The sequence below is a fragment of the Macaca thibetana genome, chromosome 1 (assembly GCF_024542745.1).
Source record: "Macaca thibetana thibetana isolate TM-01 chromosome 1, ASM2454274v1, whole genome shotgun sequence".
NCBI lineage: Eukaryota > Metazoa > Chordata > Mammalia > Primates > Cercopithecidae > Macaca > Macaca thibetana.
The window spans coordinates 120664090-120683304 of record NC_065578.1 but is presented as its reverse complement, the minus strand read 5'-3'; the positions used below and the strand labels follow the sequence as shown (position 1 = coordinate 120683304).

The 19215-nt window shown below is 41.6% G+C and overlaps 1 protein-coding gene across 4 annotated transcripts in view; it reads right to left on the bottom strand.

Annotated features, from left to right (window-relative positions):
- Window positions 1–575: 575 nt before the first annotated feature.
- Window positions 576–19215, bottom strand: part of CHD1L (chromodomain helicase DNA binding protein 1 like) — a 55626-nt gene continuing 36986 nt past the window's right edge. For all 4 annotated transcript variants that reach the window (XM_050749758.1, XM_050749749.1, XM_050749767.1 and 1 more), the window contains 9 exons: window positions 16506–16671; window positions 11938–12086; window positions 10940–11103; window positions 9917–10122; window positions 8680–8778; window positions 4778–4848; window positions 2598–2712; window positions 1830–1938; window positions 576–906 (listed from right to left, as the gene is read on the bottom strand). In XM_050749758.1, the coding sequence (XP_050605715.1) occupies window positions 828–906; window positions 1830–1938; window positions 2598–2712; window positions 4778–4848; window positions 8680–8778; window positions 9917–10122; window positions 10940–11103; window positions 11938–12086; window positions 16506–16671 (1158 nt within the window). In that variant the 3' untranslated portion in view covers window positions 576–827. The remainder of the gene's footprint in view (window positions 907–1829; window positions 1939–2597; window positions 2713–4777; window positions 4849–8679; window positions 8779–9916; window positions 10123–10939; window positions 11104–11937; window positions 12087–16505; window positions 16672–19215) is intronic.

Here is a 19215-nt window from a genome sequence, read left to right as displayed (position 1 = left end):
CTCCATAGCACTCTAGGTGTTGATGGCCTCAAGTCAGCAGAAATGATGCTGGGTGAGGATACTCAGCCAAGACTGAGACACACCCAAGTGTGAAAAGCCACGACTTAACAGTCTTCCCTCCATGACTCCTTCTCTGTTGGTTCTTGGGTCTCCTACCCTCCCCAGTATCATCAGTCATGCTGTGATGGGACTGCACCCTTTTCACAATTCCCTTATTCCTTGAAGCTGAATTGGATTTGGTGGCTAGGAGAAAAAAGATCCTATGGTTTTTCTGAAGTGACATTTGACAAGCTCTAGATCAATGTATTTTTTCCAGATCTTGATGTTGTGCAGTGCAAAAAGGAGAAAGAGGTACACTATTTGTCTGGATAAAGAATCTCACTTCTCAGTCTCTCTTCCTGGGTCCTTTCTTTTTGAAGGCATGAACTGGCTGAAGGTGCTTCCGGCTCCCAGAGCCACTCTGTTCTGTGACCTTTCATGTCTCCTTAATCCATACGGCCTTTCCCTCTATAAAGTAATCATTCTGGTAGAGGAGAAGAAAACTAAATATAGGGGGAAAGAAAGCAATAAAACCATTAGGAATAGATAATTTATTATTATGCAACTAGCAAGCTGGGGTCAAAGGGCTTTCCCAAAAAAGTTGTGTTTCTCTATATTATAGGTGCCAAAATAGAACAAAACATCCAGGAGAACCACACTGAAACTCAGAAAAGAGACAATTTTTGAGGCCCACCAGATCCTGATTCCATTTTGAAATATTCTATTGCAGTAGCTCTGGGTAAATATTAGCTGGTTGCTAAAGACAGGATCTGAGGCTGGGCCAATTGTTAAGGCACCAGCTGTCTTGAGGAGGAAGATGAGGACTGTGAATGAAGGACACTAGACTTGCTTCTAGGAAAATAATATCTGATAAGGATGGTCAAGGAAGATACCTGTCATCGCTTTAAAACTAACTTTACCAAAACGACTAGTTCTCTAGTAATCACTGAAATAACTGTTCTAGAAGTAGTATGCTTTAATTCTCTTTCACGATATCATAAATACTTTCAATATTGTTAGTACTTATTGCTACTATTGTTTTCGGGGTACTAAAACTCTTTACATACTGCTCGAATTGTGCAAGCACATAAAAGCTGGCTTCTCTACTAAGTTTTTATAGTGATTTAAGTATCTTGAAGACCATCACTGAGTGAATTTCAGTCAAATATCTAAGTAAAAAGATGGAGTTTCTGTGTGATTATAGCATTTGGGGGTCAATTCTGCTTTCTCTAGTAATTTTGGGACTCAGTAAAATAGTTCAAAATATGCTAACTTATATAGCAAGGAGGTTACTAGAAGAAAACACTAGTCTAACTAAAGTAGATCATGACTTCATGGTTAAAATAAATGTCATACTGCCTTTTAATAATACATCAAAAAAGTTCAGGAATACTATTGTATTCACTTATTTGTTTGCTTAACTGTTCATTAAAATGAACAGTGTGAAGTTCTTAGAATTACGCCTTGTTCCACAGACCTGAAGGATCTCTAGAGAAGTCATGTGACTCAATATGTTACCAAATTAACAATTGCTCAATTAATTCTCCCCTTCATGTATCTTTTAATTTATCTGCTAGCATCCAGCAATGCTTGGATGTGTTGATCTTGTTGGGTATACATATTTGATATACACAAGTTAGAAAGCTTCTTACTTTGTCTCACTGAAGAGGGGGAGAGTAAAGACTGTGGCAAGAAGAAACTTGGCCTTGGATTAAGTAGTGACACCAGAAAATGAACACATTTTCCCTCTTGGTTTGGGAGAACACACAATTAAGATCACAAAAGGATACATGTAAGTCGGGATGCCTCTTGCAGCCAGATGTTTCCGAATAAGTCGCTCAGTACCATACCAGTTAAAACCTTTCGTGGCATGTCCAATACGTGGAAGATGAACACTTGCTATTATGAAGAGAAGAACAGATGTCTTCACTCATCAAAAATTGATTGATGGGTATAAAATATACATGGGAGAAAATAATTATTGACTATCTCACTCAAAGCATGTAATTACAATGTCAAAAATATTCTGCGGGAAGAATTGTAATAAGAAAAATTAAATTATTCTGTTGAACACAAGGACCCACATGTTCTAGAAATACATACAATGGAAACAGATTATGATTGGTGGAGGCAAAATTAAAATAAGCAAAGATTCTCTAACAAGCCAATCAATTCAATAAGCTCTGAGACACACTAGGTTTGGAAACAAAACTAAACTCAATTTTTGTTGAAGAACTGTCTGTTACTGGGAACTGTGATTAAATAAACAGCATTTACCAACTACATATGACCAAGTTGCTTCATGTCTAGTCCTCTGCCTCCTCATCTGTAAAATCATGATAAAAATACCCAGGGAATGGAGACGGCCTACAGAGATAACCAACATTAAAAGTGTTTTGGAAAGGACGGCTATCTGACTACAAGATGGTGGGGTGATCACTTCTGTGGTTTGCCTTTACCATGCATATTAAGTGGGGTCTTGAAAAGTCCTATCAAAAGTCATATCACATGCCCAGAAACAAATTCATCTACTCTTGAGCACAGGAGGAAGAGCTTACCTTTCTTCTTCTTTGCTGCTAAAAATATCTTCTTCAGGCCCTCTTCTAGTGCTGCCATCTTAATGCCAGACAGGACATTGGAGCGATCACGATGCTGAGCCACAATCAAGGCCAACTGGAAAAAACCTCCATCAGATGACCAACCCGACATGAGACAGCCACACCATCAACCAAGTGACCGCCCCTGGAGGCGGCACAGCCCTTGATGGGTCACTGGGCCTTGGCTCCGTCTCTTTCAGATGCTGTGTCTGAACAGCAATGTCCTAACTGTGTGTGTGACTTCACATGCCATCATAATTCTCACTTGGTGGTCACTTTATACAGGCTTTTCTTCTTCTTTTTAAAGTATGTTAAAACCAGAGAATGAGTCCAAAACATATACTTTCCAAAAGTTCTCAAGGGTAAAAAAAAAAAAAAAAAAGAATTTTTCCGAATTGTAGTCATGGAAAAGATCTTAGAGGCTCCTGCATCCCAGCCCTTTGATGCCTGAGTCAGCTCCACAACCCCCAGGACAAGCAGTCATTCCATCTCTGTTTGAACAATTCCCATGAGGACAAAATGCCAAGTATCTCTCAACCATCCTAACCTAAGTGGGCAGAGCTGGAGAGTGTCAAGGGAGTTTCTGGGATAACATCATCACAGTCATATCATAGACATGGCACTCTACTCACTGTAAACAGTTTTCCTGAATCACTGGATTCTGAGTTTCTCATGCACAGACACTTTACTTTTCTCCTTTTTTAGCATTTTAGAAGTTACTGAAGGAATGACTCTACAGGAACCACTTTGCTGTTAGTTCACTGTGTAGTTTGGATGTGTGTCCCCCTCCAAATCTCATGTTGGGATGTAATTCCCAGTGTTGGAGGTGGGGCCAAGTGGGAGGTATTGGATCATAGGGTGGATCCCTCATGGATGGCTTAGTGCCATACCCTTGGTGATGAGTTCCCACTCTGGTAGTTCACATGAGATCTAGTTATTTAAAGCAGTGTGGCACCTTCTCCCACTCTCTCTTGATCCTGCTCTTGCCGTGTGTGATACACTAGCTCCCCCTTTGCCTTCAACCATGACTGTGAGCTTCCTGAAGCCTCCACCAGGAGCAGATGTCAGTACCACGCTTCCTGTACAGCATCAGAACCATGAGCAAATGAATCTCTTTTCTTTATAAATTACCCAGTCTCAGGGAATTCTTTTATCACAATGCAAAAACAGCCTAACACAGTCACACAGACAGCAACTTCAAGAGGATGAGTCTCTCTTTTGGCCTGGTTTTGAAATCTCTTCTTAATTCTGGCTTAAAATTTGAATGTGAATTCAGGCCTTGGAGAAAGCCAGTTAGGTGGGGTAAATCAAACTCACTATAGGCATCCCAAGATGCCTAAGATGCAAAAGGATTCTGAGGTGGGCACAGGATACATGTATTAGTTCCTCTCCCCTGCTTTATTATGGCTGACTAGAAAACACAATCTTTCACAGAAATTTTCACATAATAAGAAATGAAACCCTCAGAGTTCTGAGTCATGCCTTCTTACTCACGCAGTAAATGTTTATGGAGCATTTCTTACGAGCTAGTACTATGTAGGGTACTGAAGATAAAAACACAAATAGAAACCCTGTACTTAGTTGGGGTCTACTGTCTGGACAGTGCTCCGGGGACGGATGGATGGAAGCCTGGGGACACGGAAAGTGCAGTGAAAGCTACAGCCCAATCTGCTTGTTATGGGCTGAACTGTGTCCCCACCAAATTCATACGTTGAAGCCCTAACCTGTGGTACCTCATGTTGACTGTATTTAGAGACGGGGTCTTTAAAGGGGCAGTGAAGTTAAAACAAGGGTTTAGGGTGGGGCCTGATCCACTGTGAGTGCTATCCTTATAAGAAAGGAAATCTGGACACACAGACACCAGGGCTGTGCATGCACAGCAAGACAACCGCCATCTGCAACCCAAGGAGAGAATCCTTGGGAGAAACCAAACCTGCCGACACCTTGATCTTGGACTTTCAGCCTCCAGAATTGTGAGGAAATACATTTCTGCTGTTTAAGCTACCTAGTCTGTGGCTTTTTGTTATGGCAGCCCTAATAAACTAATACACTAGTAGAGAGGCCAATGGGGGCAGGGGACACTTCAAGAGAAGTTGATGTGAGTCCACTTTTAGTTCTGAAAAGAGATGAGTTTTACTTACCAAATCTTGCCCTTTGTTTCTTGATTCTTTATCATCAACAGGAAATAAAAGGACACCTCCCAAACTCAAGTCTGAGGTAAAACAGAAAGGAGAAACATAAAGAACACCAAGTTCACTAAGGAATGAATCCTCCTTGTATCTCGCCTTCTTCAAATTCAGTTGAGTTTCAGGACCCACCTTCCTACATAGCCCTTTCTCACTTTCCTGGCCTCAGTAAACCTCTTAGCTGGATACTCACCTGCTTCACTCCTGAATTTTTATGATCTCCTAATTTAATGCTCCTCAAACGTTAACAACAAAGTACCCCTATAGACATCAGAAAGTGAATACAAAACCCAGAGGTAGCTGGGGGACTTTGGGGAGGGAGCATTATGAGCTTGAAACTCCTTTGGTACTTCTGTGCTTGTCTTAAATCATTCAAATTATTACATTCTACTTTATCTGTATCTGTTTGTATATTTTCCTACTCTATCCAAATCATATAAAACTGATAGTGAAGAAAAATGCGCTAATTTAATTCTATGGCTTTACATAAGCTGATGTGAAAGCAGTTAGAATCAAAATAGAGATACTTGTGTTAAAAACTCTAACAAATATGGCTGGGCACAGTGACTCACGACTATAATCCCAGTGCTCTGGGAGGCTGAGGTGAGAGCACTGCTGGAAGCCAGGGGTTCCAGACTAACCTGGACAACAAGGCAAGACCCAGTCTCTACAAAAAATAAGAAAAAATTAGTTAGGTTTGGTGTTGTGAACCTGTAGTCTTAGCTACTTAAGAGGCTGAGGGGGGAGGATCCCTTGAGCAAAGGAGTTCAAGGCTGCGATGAGCTATGATCACACCAATGCACTCCAGCTTGGGTGACAGGGTAAGACCCTATCTCAAAAAATAAAACAAAACTCTGACAAATACAGCCAGGGAAGGCCATGAAGGGAAGGTTGTAATGCACGAATGTCTGAATACAAGAACTATCACAACAGATTTTACAAAAACCACAACCTTGAACAAGGGCTTTGGCAACCTTACATAAAAATATACTTCTGCAAAGACATCTGCTCATCAACTTCCTGCCCAACCACGGCCTGGTGCCACCCTTGTTACTAATCCTTGTAGCCAAGGATAACTGATTCAAAAAAAGTATGTAATCTTCCTCATTTCTCCTTAAAAACCTCAGGCTGGGTGCAGTGGCTTATGTGCGTAATCCTAGCACTTGGAGAGGCTGAGAGAGGTGGATCACTTGAGCTCTGGAGTTCAAGGCCAGCCTGGGCAACATGGCAAAACCCTGTCTCTACCAAAAATTCAGAAGAGTGGCCAGGTGTGGTGGTGTGCGCCTGTGGGACAAGCTACTTGGGAGGCTGAAGCAGGAGGATCGCCTGAGCCTGGGAGGTGGAAATTGCAGTGAGCCAAGATCGTGCCACTGCACTCCAGACAGTGAGACTCCATCTCAAAAACAAAAACAAAACAAAACAACAAAAAACCTTTGTTCATTTTATTTTACAGACACTGTCTATTGGTTAGGTTGATAGCAGTTTGAACGTGTTGTTCAGTCATTCTAAAATACTGTTGGTGCTACACCATCCTTTTGATCAAATCCCCCAAAAACGACCAGCCATTACCCATTCCATTAGATAAGGTTCTGCTCAGAATGGCATCTCCCTGGACAAATCATATAAGGTCTTCAGGCCCAAGCCTCCGGTGAAAACAAAACTCTCCTCTATTCTTCCGCCTCAACCCTCCACTCTGGCCTGCCTGGCCTGTACGCCATCCTCCACACAAAGGAACGGGGTAACTGCCGGGGTCCTTCAATATCCACACACGAGGAATACTAGGTGTGGTAATGAGCAGTTGGGAACCCTCTTGCCATTTCACTCCACCTACTCAAAGTCGACCCACCTTTCCAGGCCCAGGACCTCCATGAAGCCTTCCCTGGGAATTCTAGTCTACAGTTTCATCTACTTTGCTGCACCCTGCTTCAATCCTTCTCCAGAGAAAACTGCACACTCCCATCTCCATTTCCTTACTGAGCACTCAGGCCTTAAGTCCGAGCTCCCCACTCAAAGTGCTCCAAGGTGAGCAACCTTGGGTCAAATCCATGGCCTTTTCCCAATTCATCCTCACTTCAGTGTCTGACACCATGAATTTCTTTGCCTTCTTGACATACTTTCAGCTCACCAAGCTCCGCCTGTTTACCTCCTGCCTCCTCCCGAGTAAATACTGCACAAGTTTTTTGTATTTTTTAGAGACGGGGTTTCACCATGTTAGCCTAATTTTCTGACAATTCCTTCTGTCAGAAATTCCATCTTCTTGTCTCAAGTCCCTAATTTTCTAAGTGAAATTCCATCTTCTTGTCTCAAGTCCTAAGTGGAGGTGTTTTCCAGGTCTGTTCTACGCCTCTCATTTCTCCATCCTCTCTCCCACATGGTTTCAAACACAGACTCTAAACAGGGACTCCTCAATCTGCACCTCCAGGTCTGACCTTTCCTGGGTTTTGCTTTGCCAGCTGCCCAATTAGCATCTAGATCTGGATTGACTATTTCAACACACATTAACCCTTCTTTCAGTAACTTGTCTTACTAGAAAAAGTAGTCATACTAAGTTCTTATATCCCTTTCCACCATAGAGAACTGGCAAGAATTAGGAAAAAACAATCTCTAAGGAATCTGGAGGGCCCTTCTCTATCATACGAGGTCCTTCAATCTCCAGAAAATAACCACAACAATAATTTTATTCCTCTTGCCACTTTGTTATTTCTGGGTGTAAAAGGAGGTGCCTTTTTCCCTTCTCCATGCCAAGGGACAACATTGTTCAGGCTTCTAAGTTCCCCTGGCACCAAACAGCTTTATTTCTGTCTCCAGGGAGCGTTATACCTCAGGTTGTGCTGACTTCGTAAAACCTCTTCATTCCCCTCAGCACCAAACCAAAGCTCTTGTCAGTATTTTAATGGTATGTCTGATTTCTCTCCCACAGGTCTTTTTCTTGAGACAGTCTTGCTCAGTCACCCAGGCCGGAGTGCAATGGCATATCTCAGCTCATTGCAACCTCCACCTCCCAGGTTCAAGTGATTCTTCTGCCTCAGCCTACTCCTGAGTAGCCGGGATTACAGGCATGTGCCACCACGCCTGGCTAATTCTGTATTTTTTTGGTAGAGACAGGGTTTTGCCATGTTGGAGAGGCTGGTTTTGAATTCCTTGCCTCGTCTCAGCCTTCCAAAGGGCTGAGATTACAGGTGTGAGCCACCACACCCAGCTTCCCATAGATCTTTGATGTTTCCATGACATATTCCTTCATCTTTATTCCAATACTTTTTTTTTTTATGAGACAGGGTCTCACTCTCACTCAGGCTGTAGTACAGTGGTGCAATCACAGCTCACTGCAACTTCAACCTCTTAGGCTCAAGTGATCCTCCCACCTTGGCCTCCCGAGTAGCTGCGACTACAGGTGTGCACCACCACATCCAGCCAATTTTTTAATTTTTGGTAGAGACAGGATCTCACTATGTTGCCCAAGCTGGTCTCAAACTCCTGGCCTCAAGCAATCCTCCTGCCTCAGCCTCCCAAAGTCTGGGATTACAGGCATGGGCCACTGTGTCCAGCCCATTCCAAGACTTTAACATGTATGCAGGGATTGACATTTTTCAGAATACACACATTCATTATGCTCACTACAGTTCCATGAAGTAAGCAGAACAAGTATTATTCACAAATCACAGATGAGGAAACAGGTACAGAAAAGGTAAGGGAAAGTCTTGAAGTCACAGAACAAGTAGCTAATTTATGACAGAATTCAGTTCCCAATCAGTTATTCTGATTCCTTATCCAGTGCTATGTAACCCTCACGATACAGTCTTAGGTGTCCTCTCCTCTCTTATTCCACCCGTAACCTTTCCCTCTGCTTTGCTTCTTACCTTTCATTTTCCCCGCCAGCTCATATATTTTTCTTGGCTCAGCAGATCGTTTTTCCAGAGCTGTAAATAAACCACCTCTGCCCCAGTGGCCAGAGTCATCTGATTGAAGAAAGAGAAGATTTTCATCTATGGGAGGTAAAGTCCAGTCCCCAATTTAGAAAAACAAAGGCACACAAAAGGGACTTGTGGAAGAATGATTTTTCAAAGGGAAGAAACAAAATATCTTATCTCTCCTAGGAATATCACAGGTTGGACTTTCCAAATATGTTTGTGTTTTCTGGAAGATATAGCTGGGGCCATCATAATAGGAAAGCATCTCAAAAATTAGTGTTCTCAATGAGCAAAATCTCTGTGGTGCATCTGTGATTCCTGGGAGATGACTGCGGAAGGACAGAGAGTAGACGGAACATTACAGAGAGAGTAGAAGCAATGGTTATGCAACAGCACACAGGCAAGGTTATAAAACAGCACACAGGAAAGGTTAAATGACTTATTCAAGCTGGTACTAACAAAGCTGCTTAGTATCTTAGCATTTATAGGCATTCATTCACACTACAAATGTTGGGTAGCATGTATTACATGTAAGGCATTGTTCTAGGCACCAGAGTCACAGCAGCAAACAAGAAAAAACCCCTGCTTCCATGAAGTGTATTTTTAATGCAATGCAACAGTCAAATAAACAAATATGTAGGTAATATGTCAGGTGGGATAGATGTGATAAAGGAAAATATGGGAGAAGGGACAGAGAATAACAGAGGGAGGATGGGGCCTGTTTTATATGAGGTAATCACAGAAGACCGCTCTGAGAAACAGACATTTGAACATTTGATGTGGTTATTTGGGAAGAAACGGTTTTAGGCAGATGAAGTAAAAAGTACAAAGGTCAAGCAAGGGAACGAGCTTGAAGGTTTGCTTTTTCTCAAAGGATTTGTTTGTCTTGTCAATGCTGCTTCACTTCAGCCTCTTAAAAACCATGTGCAGAGGATAAGGCAGATATGGTCCCATTCTATGGATAAGGAAGTGGAAGTTGAGAGACTGGGTAACTAAACCAGGTAAACGAGAGCGCCAAGAGTGAAATGATTCTGGAATGTCTCCTGACTTTAAAATTCACACTCTTTTGACCGCGCAATACTACACTGGGACCACCACCCCTGGGTCAGGGTTCTGCCCCATCCTCCCCAGCTCTTGGCACCATAAGGATTGAGGCCCCATCCTCAGCCCATACCACTTCTCGTACCTACGCAGTGCACGATGAGAGCATCCTCGGCCCCAGCCTGAGGGTGGGTCACATCACCACTAACGTACTTGAGGGAGGTAGCATCTGGGTCTTGGTAATCCAGCTCAGCAGAGCTCTCATCTTCCCCATTCTCAAGGTCCTCTGGCTCGCTCTCCTCAGAGGGCAGGCAGAAGGACTGATAATGGTTGGATTCCCACCAGGCCATCCTTTAGTAGGCCAGAAAGAAAAGGAAATTAACCCAGACAATCACAATTTCCCTTGGAGCACATTTTATACTGCTGTTCACAAACAATATCTGCCAAGTAGAAATGCAATTAGAAACTCACTCGGATTGAAGTTTTCTACTTATTTGTAAATAAACAAGTCTTACTGATTAGGCTAACTGCTTCCTGACTACAGTTCAATAATGAGCACTCACTGAATGTTCCTGTTTTTAAGAACATGACTAAAAGAGATTGTTCAAGTAAACTACTCGTTGTCAGACAGCTACAATAAAATCTTAAAATTTTCTGGTTTTGGCCAGGCAGAGGTAGCTCATGCCTGTAATCCCAGCACTTTGGAGGCCAAGGCAGAAAGATAGCTTGGGCCCAGGATCTTGAGACCAGCCTGGGCAACACAGTGAAACTCTGTCTCTACAAATAATAAAAAAAAAATTAGCCAGGCATGGTGGCACACACCTGTGTTCCCAGCTACTAGGGAGGTTATAGTGGGGAGATCACTGAGCATGGGAGATTGAGGCTGCAGTGAGCTGTGACCATACCACCGTACTCCAGGCTGGGTGACAGAGCAAGAACCCATCTCAAAAAAAAAAATTTCTGGTTTCAATGGAATGCATCTTCCCTGCCTTACGCACTGAGACTTTTCACTTACATAGAGGAAATGTTTTTAAAAAGTATTCTGTTACCAATAGAAACCAGCTTAAAAGAAATTTTCTGTATTTTTAAAGTGATGTTCAGCTATGGTCTCACTATACAATAGTGACTCCTTCAACTGTGGTCCCCAGCTTGGTTAATGCAGACATACTTTTTCTTATGTTCAGCCTCTTCTTTTTGCCTCTTCTTCTCCTCTACCAGTCTCCTTCTCTTGGCAGCAGCTTCTTGTCTTTTCTTCTGTCTGTCCTCCAGCTCTTCTGGACTCAGGACCTGCTTCCTTTTGGTGGATCCCTCCACAAGGCCTGGGATGAGAACCTAGAGGAGGAACAAGATCCATCACCAGGGTCAAGAAGATTCCTCCCTAAGTTTCATTATCTCTAATGCACACTGTACATTAGCAACATGCTTAATATTCCACAGAACACTGCATCTCCACCCACCCTGCATGGTGGGAACTGGAGCCAAAGCACTTGGAGGCACTGTTCATACTACACACTTCTCAGGCACAGTGGTCAGGATACCATGCTGTAAACTCAGCCACAGCATTGGCATGGTTGAAACAGTCATTTTGATTCATTTCATTAGGAATAAGGTACTTCAGAAAAGTAACTTTTTTCCTTGACTAAAAGCATACCCTGCAGGATGCCACTTCACCCATTTTTAATGGAAATCTTTCTGCAATGTATTATATAGCTTTTTTAAGACTATATTTCAACATCATGATTATCTTAGTGATAGCTAGCATTTAATGAACACATATGAACTGCCAAACACTGTGAACACTACATGTATCATTTATGATTGCCATCCTCTTATTGCCATAGGGTCATCATTACCAACAGCAGGATATGGTATTTTGGTATAATATAGGGATGCCTTTAGGGGTGACTTAGATGGACAATGCCGCTTTCCCCTGCATTAAATCGTACAATATATTCTCTCCTTCGTAATGTTTTTTATGCTGACTTTCTTACATAGTTTTTATACTGGGGTATAGTTATTATATTAACATTTCAACAAACACATACTTATTTCTTGACAAATCATCCTAAGAGAACAAAATAACGCCAGCATCATTTTTTGGTTTGTTTTGTTTTTTTAGAATGAGAGTTTGGAAGAACAACTTTTAAATAAATTAACAGTTCTTACACTGCCTTTATTTCGGAGTGATCGGCCCTCTTGACTAGTTTTCTCCAAAAGGGTTTTCTGAAGGTTTACCAGTTGTTCAAATGATTTTCTGTCTTCCTTACTGGGCTCTTTAGAATAATCTTTACCTTCAAATAAGTACATATGATTTTCTAACAACATAAAACACAAAGAGAGAAATGTTAGATACCAAGGAAAAATAGATTAATGCTATTCAAAACAATAACTAGAGTGGACAAGAGAACAGCCTATATTCTAAATGGGCTAAGTCTGGATGAAGGTTATTTCATTTCCCATCCCACTGACACTGAAGAATGTGGGTTCTACATGGGGATCCCATGTGTTTATTTTTCCAAGGGGAAAGCATGGCTTAAAGCCCTTTCGTTCATCCCTAGATGGTTTGTGAATCTCTGCTGGATTCCTCCGTTCATTGCTCGTTCATTCATTCCCAACTATTCCTCAGCACAAATCTCACTGACATTAAGATCATCTAATAAAATCTATACTTTTTTATTCCAAACACACTTTTAATATTCAACTTGGCAAATCTATGAGAGAATGAAGAATCACAAGAATAATCCCTTGGATTTACAATATTCTTTACAGATCTTGGCAAGCATCTTCATCCTGATCCTCACCACAATCCTGCTATAACTAATCCTACTTTTGAAAGGGAAAACTTTCTGCTCAGGCAGAAATTAAGGGACTCTGCAATTCTCACTAGAAAAGGCGGGATCTTCTGATTCTAAGGCCAGTGTGCTCTTTTCAGTATATAATTGTGTCTGTAGAAGGGTGGAGAGATAACAGGCTAGCAAATAATAATTGTGGTAATAACAATAGCAGTGAAGACAATAGTGTCATCTTGAATAGTACTTCATGCTGTCAGATCACTTTCACAACTATTATCGTGTCTGATTGTTCCAACTGTGTAAAAGAGTAAAGCAGGCATTAATAGGACCATTTTACAGATGAGAACACAAAGGCTCAATGAGGTGGAGTGATCTGCCAACATCATGAATCAAGTGATTAAGAAAAGTTAGGATCAGCCAAGACTAGCAACCACAGATAGGTAAGATAATGATTCAATAGGGAAGCATCTTTAGTAGCACATGTTACCAAATAATGTATTTTCACAACATTTGTGAAATCCGCTATAAGTATGTTTTCCCTAGAGAGTATGAAAGCAAAACATTTTCATTCTCAAGAGATCAATTGCTTCACACTTGTACCCAGATCTAACCAGCTGTAATTCTAATTGGCATTTGCTAATTAAATCAGCAGGGGGCTTTCAATGAGGCACTCTATCAACAAGCAGAAAAAAATAGAGCTGAGAAGTGTCAAATATGATCAACATATGTAGCTTCATACTGCATGTGAGTCTCAACTTCCAAACATGCTTTTTAAAAAAAAAAAACCCTGGCATTCAAGATAAAGCAACCCTGTTTTTTATTTAATTCTGACTGGGGCCACGTTAATTACCAGTCTTTCCTATCCACTTACATTCTTAGTAATCATGCTCCCTATCTTCACTCTGCCATCACAAGCCTAGACACGCATCTCTGTCCTACCAGGATAATCATTTACCACAGAGCAGACCCATACCCATTCATCAAAGAGAAAAATCCAAAGTTTAATACAACTGGGGATTTTTCCTGGCAGTTGGACTGTCTAAAAAAAGTAAAATTATTTTAGGCAGTTGGATTGACTGAGAAATATAATTATCTTTCTGGAAAAGAGTGTGACTTTATTTTGTTCTAGTAAACGTTAGGAAAATAAGCTGAAATTATCTGGATCAGTACAGAACTGAGTGTAAGTGTTGCTATTTAATATAATCAATTATAACTTAAAAATATGATCACATGCATCTATTTCTTCTCTCACTTGAAACCACCAAGTGACAGTTAAAGGAATTTTAAAAAAGATATATGAGGCAATGGTGGATGAAAAAGTTCAATAACCTTTTGGAAAATGCAAAGTAGCTGGAGGGATAATGACAGATTAAGAAGAGCCATGGAAACAAAACACAGGTGCCTAGCCAAGGGCTCATTAGGAGTCTAGAGACCCTCTCAATCTCCGAAGAGCTTAGGACTTATAAGTACAGAGTACTGCAAAGGGGGGAGCTGAGAGAAGATGTACACCCCAAGGAGCAGGAGTGCTATGAGCCCTTGACTCACCCTGCCTTTTCAGTTTGAGCAACCAGATGAACTCCATTCTCACCTCTCCCAGGGAAAATACTAGAGGATTAGTCTCAGGAGAAAATGGGCTGCCCAGTGAAAAGATGTCAAATATGGATCAGGGAAGGTGCCCTCCACGTAAAAGCTGACTCGCCAACCAGGAATAAGCCCCAAGGCCCATGCCCCTGCCCATGCCAGAGCTGCCATCAGCTTTGTGGCACTTCATCAGCACATGTGATCAGACAGCCAGGGAATACCAGACAGTTGGGGAAACTATCAATGAGAACAAGAGACCCCCAAACAAGTTTTCTTTTTTAGAAAAAGAGGTACCATGGTGACTATAGCTAATGATGACATACTGTATTCCTGAGAAATACTAGGAGGGTGGATGTTAAGTGTTCTCACCACAAATATATAACCATATGAAGTGATGTATGTTCATTAACTAGATTTAACTATTCCACAATGTACGTGTGCTTCAAGAAATCATGTTGTACATGATAAACACAATTTTATCTGCAAATTTCAATGAATAGATAAATAAGCAAATATATATATATATGTGGTTTTTAAAAAAAAAAAAAGAAGGAGAAGTAAAAGTCAATGCAGTGGGAAGAGAAATACTTTTTAAAAAGATATAATTTTTCCCAGCACTTTGGGAGGCCGAAAATCACAAAAGATCGAGAACGGAGAACCCCGTCTCTACTAAAAGTCAAAAAATGCGGGAGTGGGAGAAGAACCCGGGAGGCGGAGCTTTGAGCCGAGAAAAGCCTGGGCGCGACAGAGCGAGACTCCGTCTCAAAAAAAAAAATCCTCCCTGGAATAATAAATATCCTCCCTGGAATACATATTAAAAAGCCATAATAAATGTCCCCAGAGAAGACAGTATGTCTTTGAAATGAGAACAGAGTACAATTAAAACAATAAGCAGAGAACAAGAAAGAGTTCTTGAAGAATACGAACAAGATATTTTTATAAAGAATTTTAAAGTAAAACATAAAAAAAGTCAAAAAGCAGTTTCCTGTAAAACAATGCCAGCTGCCCAAATTCCAACTTTTCCACCTATCCTACAAAAACTATACAGATCAACAAGGAGAACAAAGCCGCCCCAATCCATGCCTACTACACTAGGAGTCAGAAAATACTACACACTTCAACTTATGGAAGTAAGAGAAATGAACCCCCAAAACCAGCTGAGCCAGCTCCAAAGCCCACACTAAAGTAGACAGTCAGGCAGAGACTATGCAGAGGAGAGGGCAGGGGGGTTCCGGAAAGGTCAGAGATAAAATTTACCCGCAAAAGAGGGTCACAATCCAAGTGGCAAGATAATGAGGATAGGTCTGAGACCTGGTGGATCAGAGAAGTGGCTACTAAGGAACTGAACGGAAGGGAAGGTATAAAAACACATGCAGCCAGGAATTTGGGGAGGCATTGCTTCTGGCAGGAAGAGAGAGACAACTTAGAAGTGGGGAGACATCCTTTGACAAGTTTGTGGCAAAAAGAAAGAGAAAGCAAGTGATGGAAATTCACAGTCCTATAGAAACAAAAGAGAACTGCAAAACCAGAAATCATGCCACTACCGCTACCCAACATGAAAAGGAGCTACCATCTAGTAAAGAAACAGCACTACTCTCTATTATTGAAAGAAAGCACCGGTGAATTAAGAAGCCTAGTAAGACTCCCAAACCTCTCACCCCAGTCCATATTGAATCTCTGCTGCAGCTGGTCCAGAAAAATAAGTCATTTCAAAATAACTACAAGATGCCAGGGAATGCCTTTACAAAGTTACCATGTGAAAAATTACTTCAAGTCAGAAATTTAAATACTCAGAATAGAAAAGAAGAAAATGACAAATGCTGAGAAATCGAGAAAAGAAAATTTAAGAGAAAGGCAACCATCTCCTTCATCTCATGGCGTATTGTGGAAATTAAATGGAGAAAGCACGTGACAAAGTCCACACTGTTGATGAACACAAAGTAAATGCTCAATGTTAGCTGCAATGTAACAAACAAGTAATTCTCTTGTTTAGAAGAGGAATGACTATATGCAGAGCATCATACCAAGGATGGTAGAGGCTTCACTAATAAACAAAGGAGAAGATGCTTGCAACCAAGGGAGGAAAGTGACAAATTCAAAGCCTTAAGATTGATACTATCACAAACATTAATACTATGATTTTGGTTCACAGTTCAGCTACAAGGGAAGAGCCACACATATTTACAGTTAGTCTGGATACAGTTCTTGTATCAAGCAAGTCTTAAACAGTGTGCCCAAGATGACAATAGGGTAGGGTAGAAAAAAGATGTCCCAGAGAGCAGCATCCAAAACTTTCCATGGGGACATGAGCTCTAGCTTGGGGTGGTTGTGCCATTTGCTCTGCTCTAATCTCCGACTTACTTCCTTCCTCTTGCTCTCTTATCCCTCCTTCTGCTGCAGGCAAGGCATCAGAGACCCACTGGCCATCTTTTGTTTCTCCCAGGATGGACTCCAGGTCTATTTCATCCATGGTATTCCCCTCAGAGGCAAGCAGTTTATCCAAACCGAATTTGAGTATCTCACTCAACTTGAATAGAGGAAACAAAAAAGTCCAGTAAGTTCTCATGAAAAGAAACATTAGGATATCAGTGATTGGCTAAGTGGATTAACGACACCAGGCACAGTCCTTCTCTAATGAACAGGCAGCCTTTCTGCTGTCCCCATCATAGATGGTAACAGCCAGGGACATTTCATAGTTGGGAGGATGGGTAAGCAGAGAGGTGATAAATAATTATCGGAGGTACTGACTTTGACAATTCTGCATAAAAACAAAAAAATATATATAAGCCTCCAATTTTTTTGAAGAATAACAGTAATTTCCTGCAGTTTCTACAGCACCTCTCCCTGACTCTTTTTCATAAGCATTCCCAGCAGCCACCTGAGGTCAGAGACCCTGTTAGCTACTTTCCGACCTCTCCACTGCCAGACTCCTTAGAAAGGGAAGGTTACACTGGGAACTTTACCTCTACCATGAACTGACTCCTTTTCTTTGGCAATTCGTTTTCCTAATGCAGTGGTCTATGGAAAACACCTTGGCAAAGACCAGTAACAGCTTCTAACCACCAGACCCGAAGGCCTTTTCTCTGTTTGAATTTTTCTGGATGTTCCTCTGGCATTGCACTATCCTGTTTCTCTTCTCTCGTCCCTCTCTGGAGTACTGTCAGCCTATTGCCTATGGCTGTAGGAACCACACAGAAAGCATAGATCATTTTTCCTGGCTTTCACTTGCTACTTCCAACTTTGCACCTCCCTAAGTACTAACGCTGAGATCCTGACCCAAGGTGGATTCCAACCTTGGGCCCTTGTTCTCATCTTGCCCTTTTAGACTGGGTTAATTATCTCTAGATCGTCTATTTTGTGAGTAACTTGGAAATCTTAAGGTATTCTGTAATTGCTTGAAAAAACAATACACAGCTCACTTAAGTATGAATGTACCTAGATATATTTATATTTACCCTCCATATACATAACCAGGATGACTGGCTTTGGCAGCTGGTACCAAGAATAGTAGGAAATCAACTATTTATGGTAAGAATTAGTCCATACTGGGACTCTTCCTTCAACCCCCTTGTACTTATGCTCACCTCCTGGCTCTCCCTTGTTATTGCTCACTTGCAATGTGTCTTAGTCATTAAGGAAATTACATGTGTTTTTATGAGAAGCTGTATATTACAGTAATTAAGGTCATGTGCTGGGAGGTTACAGAGTGCTTGGATAGGAATCCTAAATCTGAATAACCTTGGGCAAATTACTTAAGATGGGGATAAAGATAGTGTCTATCTCATCCTGCTATTATTCTTATTTACTGAAACAACTGGAAAAGAGCACTTCAGACAACACTCAGCACACAGCATCCAGTAAGTGTTCACTATACCTGCATCTGCCTGCCTGTTTCTACTGTGTCCTCCCTGCAGGATAAAAAACCGGTTTCCTTCTTTCAGGCCTTCAGAACTCCATACCTACTGCTTAGATTTACCAAATCAGAACCACATCTTTTACTTTTGGTTTTCTGGTATTAAAAAAAAAAAAAAAAATCCACCAGGCGCAGTGGCTCATGCCTGTAATCCCAGCACTTTGGGAAGCCAAGGCGGACGGATCACAAGGTCAGGAGATCAAGACCATTCTGGCCAACATGGTGAAACCCCGTCTCTACTAAAAATGCAAAAATTAGCTAGGTGTGGTGGTGCATGCCTGTAGTCCCAGCTACTCAGGAGGCTGAGGCAGAACTGCTTGAACCTGGGAGGCGGAGGTTGCAGTGAGCTGAGATCGTGCCACTGCACTCCAGCCTGGAGACAGAGCAAGACTCCACTGCTGCAAAAAAAAAAAAAAAAAAAAAAAAAAATCCCCTGCTTTCCTTCTAGACAAGGGCATCGAGTTATCACCTTTGCTTTTGGCAACCACAAATAACTCATAGCATCTGCTTGGGGAAGAGATAAATCAGACATTAGAGTCAGAAAGTAACTTCCCGATACCCATGAGCTGGGCAGTAAGTCCAATAGAGTCCCTCTCAGCCAACAGTCCATGTTCCCACTAGTATGTGGCCCCATGGGGTGGAAGTATGTCTACACCTTTCACAGTGATGTGTCCACATCACAAGATACCCCGCACTGGACCTCTGGAGCTCCCTCCACTGGGAGAGTGCAAACAACCTAAGACATCCTTCCTCCTCTAACAAGAGAATGTGGGCCTTCTGAGGCTCTGTCAGTTATCCCTTCACCATGCCCAGCAGTGCCCTTCTCTCTCAAGGTTCTATGAAGAACTGTTCTGTGGAAAACTGCATTTAAGGGTATCTACAGCGTACCTCTACCTCTCTCTCAAGCTTTCATCTCATATTTGCAATTGTCTCTTAGACAATGTGAAAACAAAACGTACAGCCTGCCCTATCACCATTATGGTTAATTAAGCATGCATGTGACATAGAGTCAGCAACAAAAGGAAAGTCAGAAAAAGAAAAAAGCCACACTTACCCCCTAAGATAAAGAACAAACAAATAAATAAAACCCAGGGTTACTCTTTCTAGTTCTAGTCCCAAAATTAATAAAACCTTGAGCCTTTCCTGTAATTGCTGACT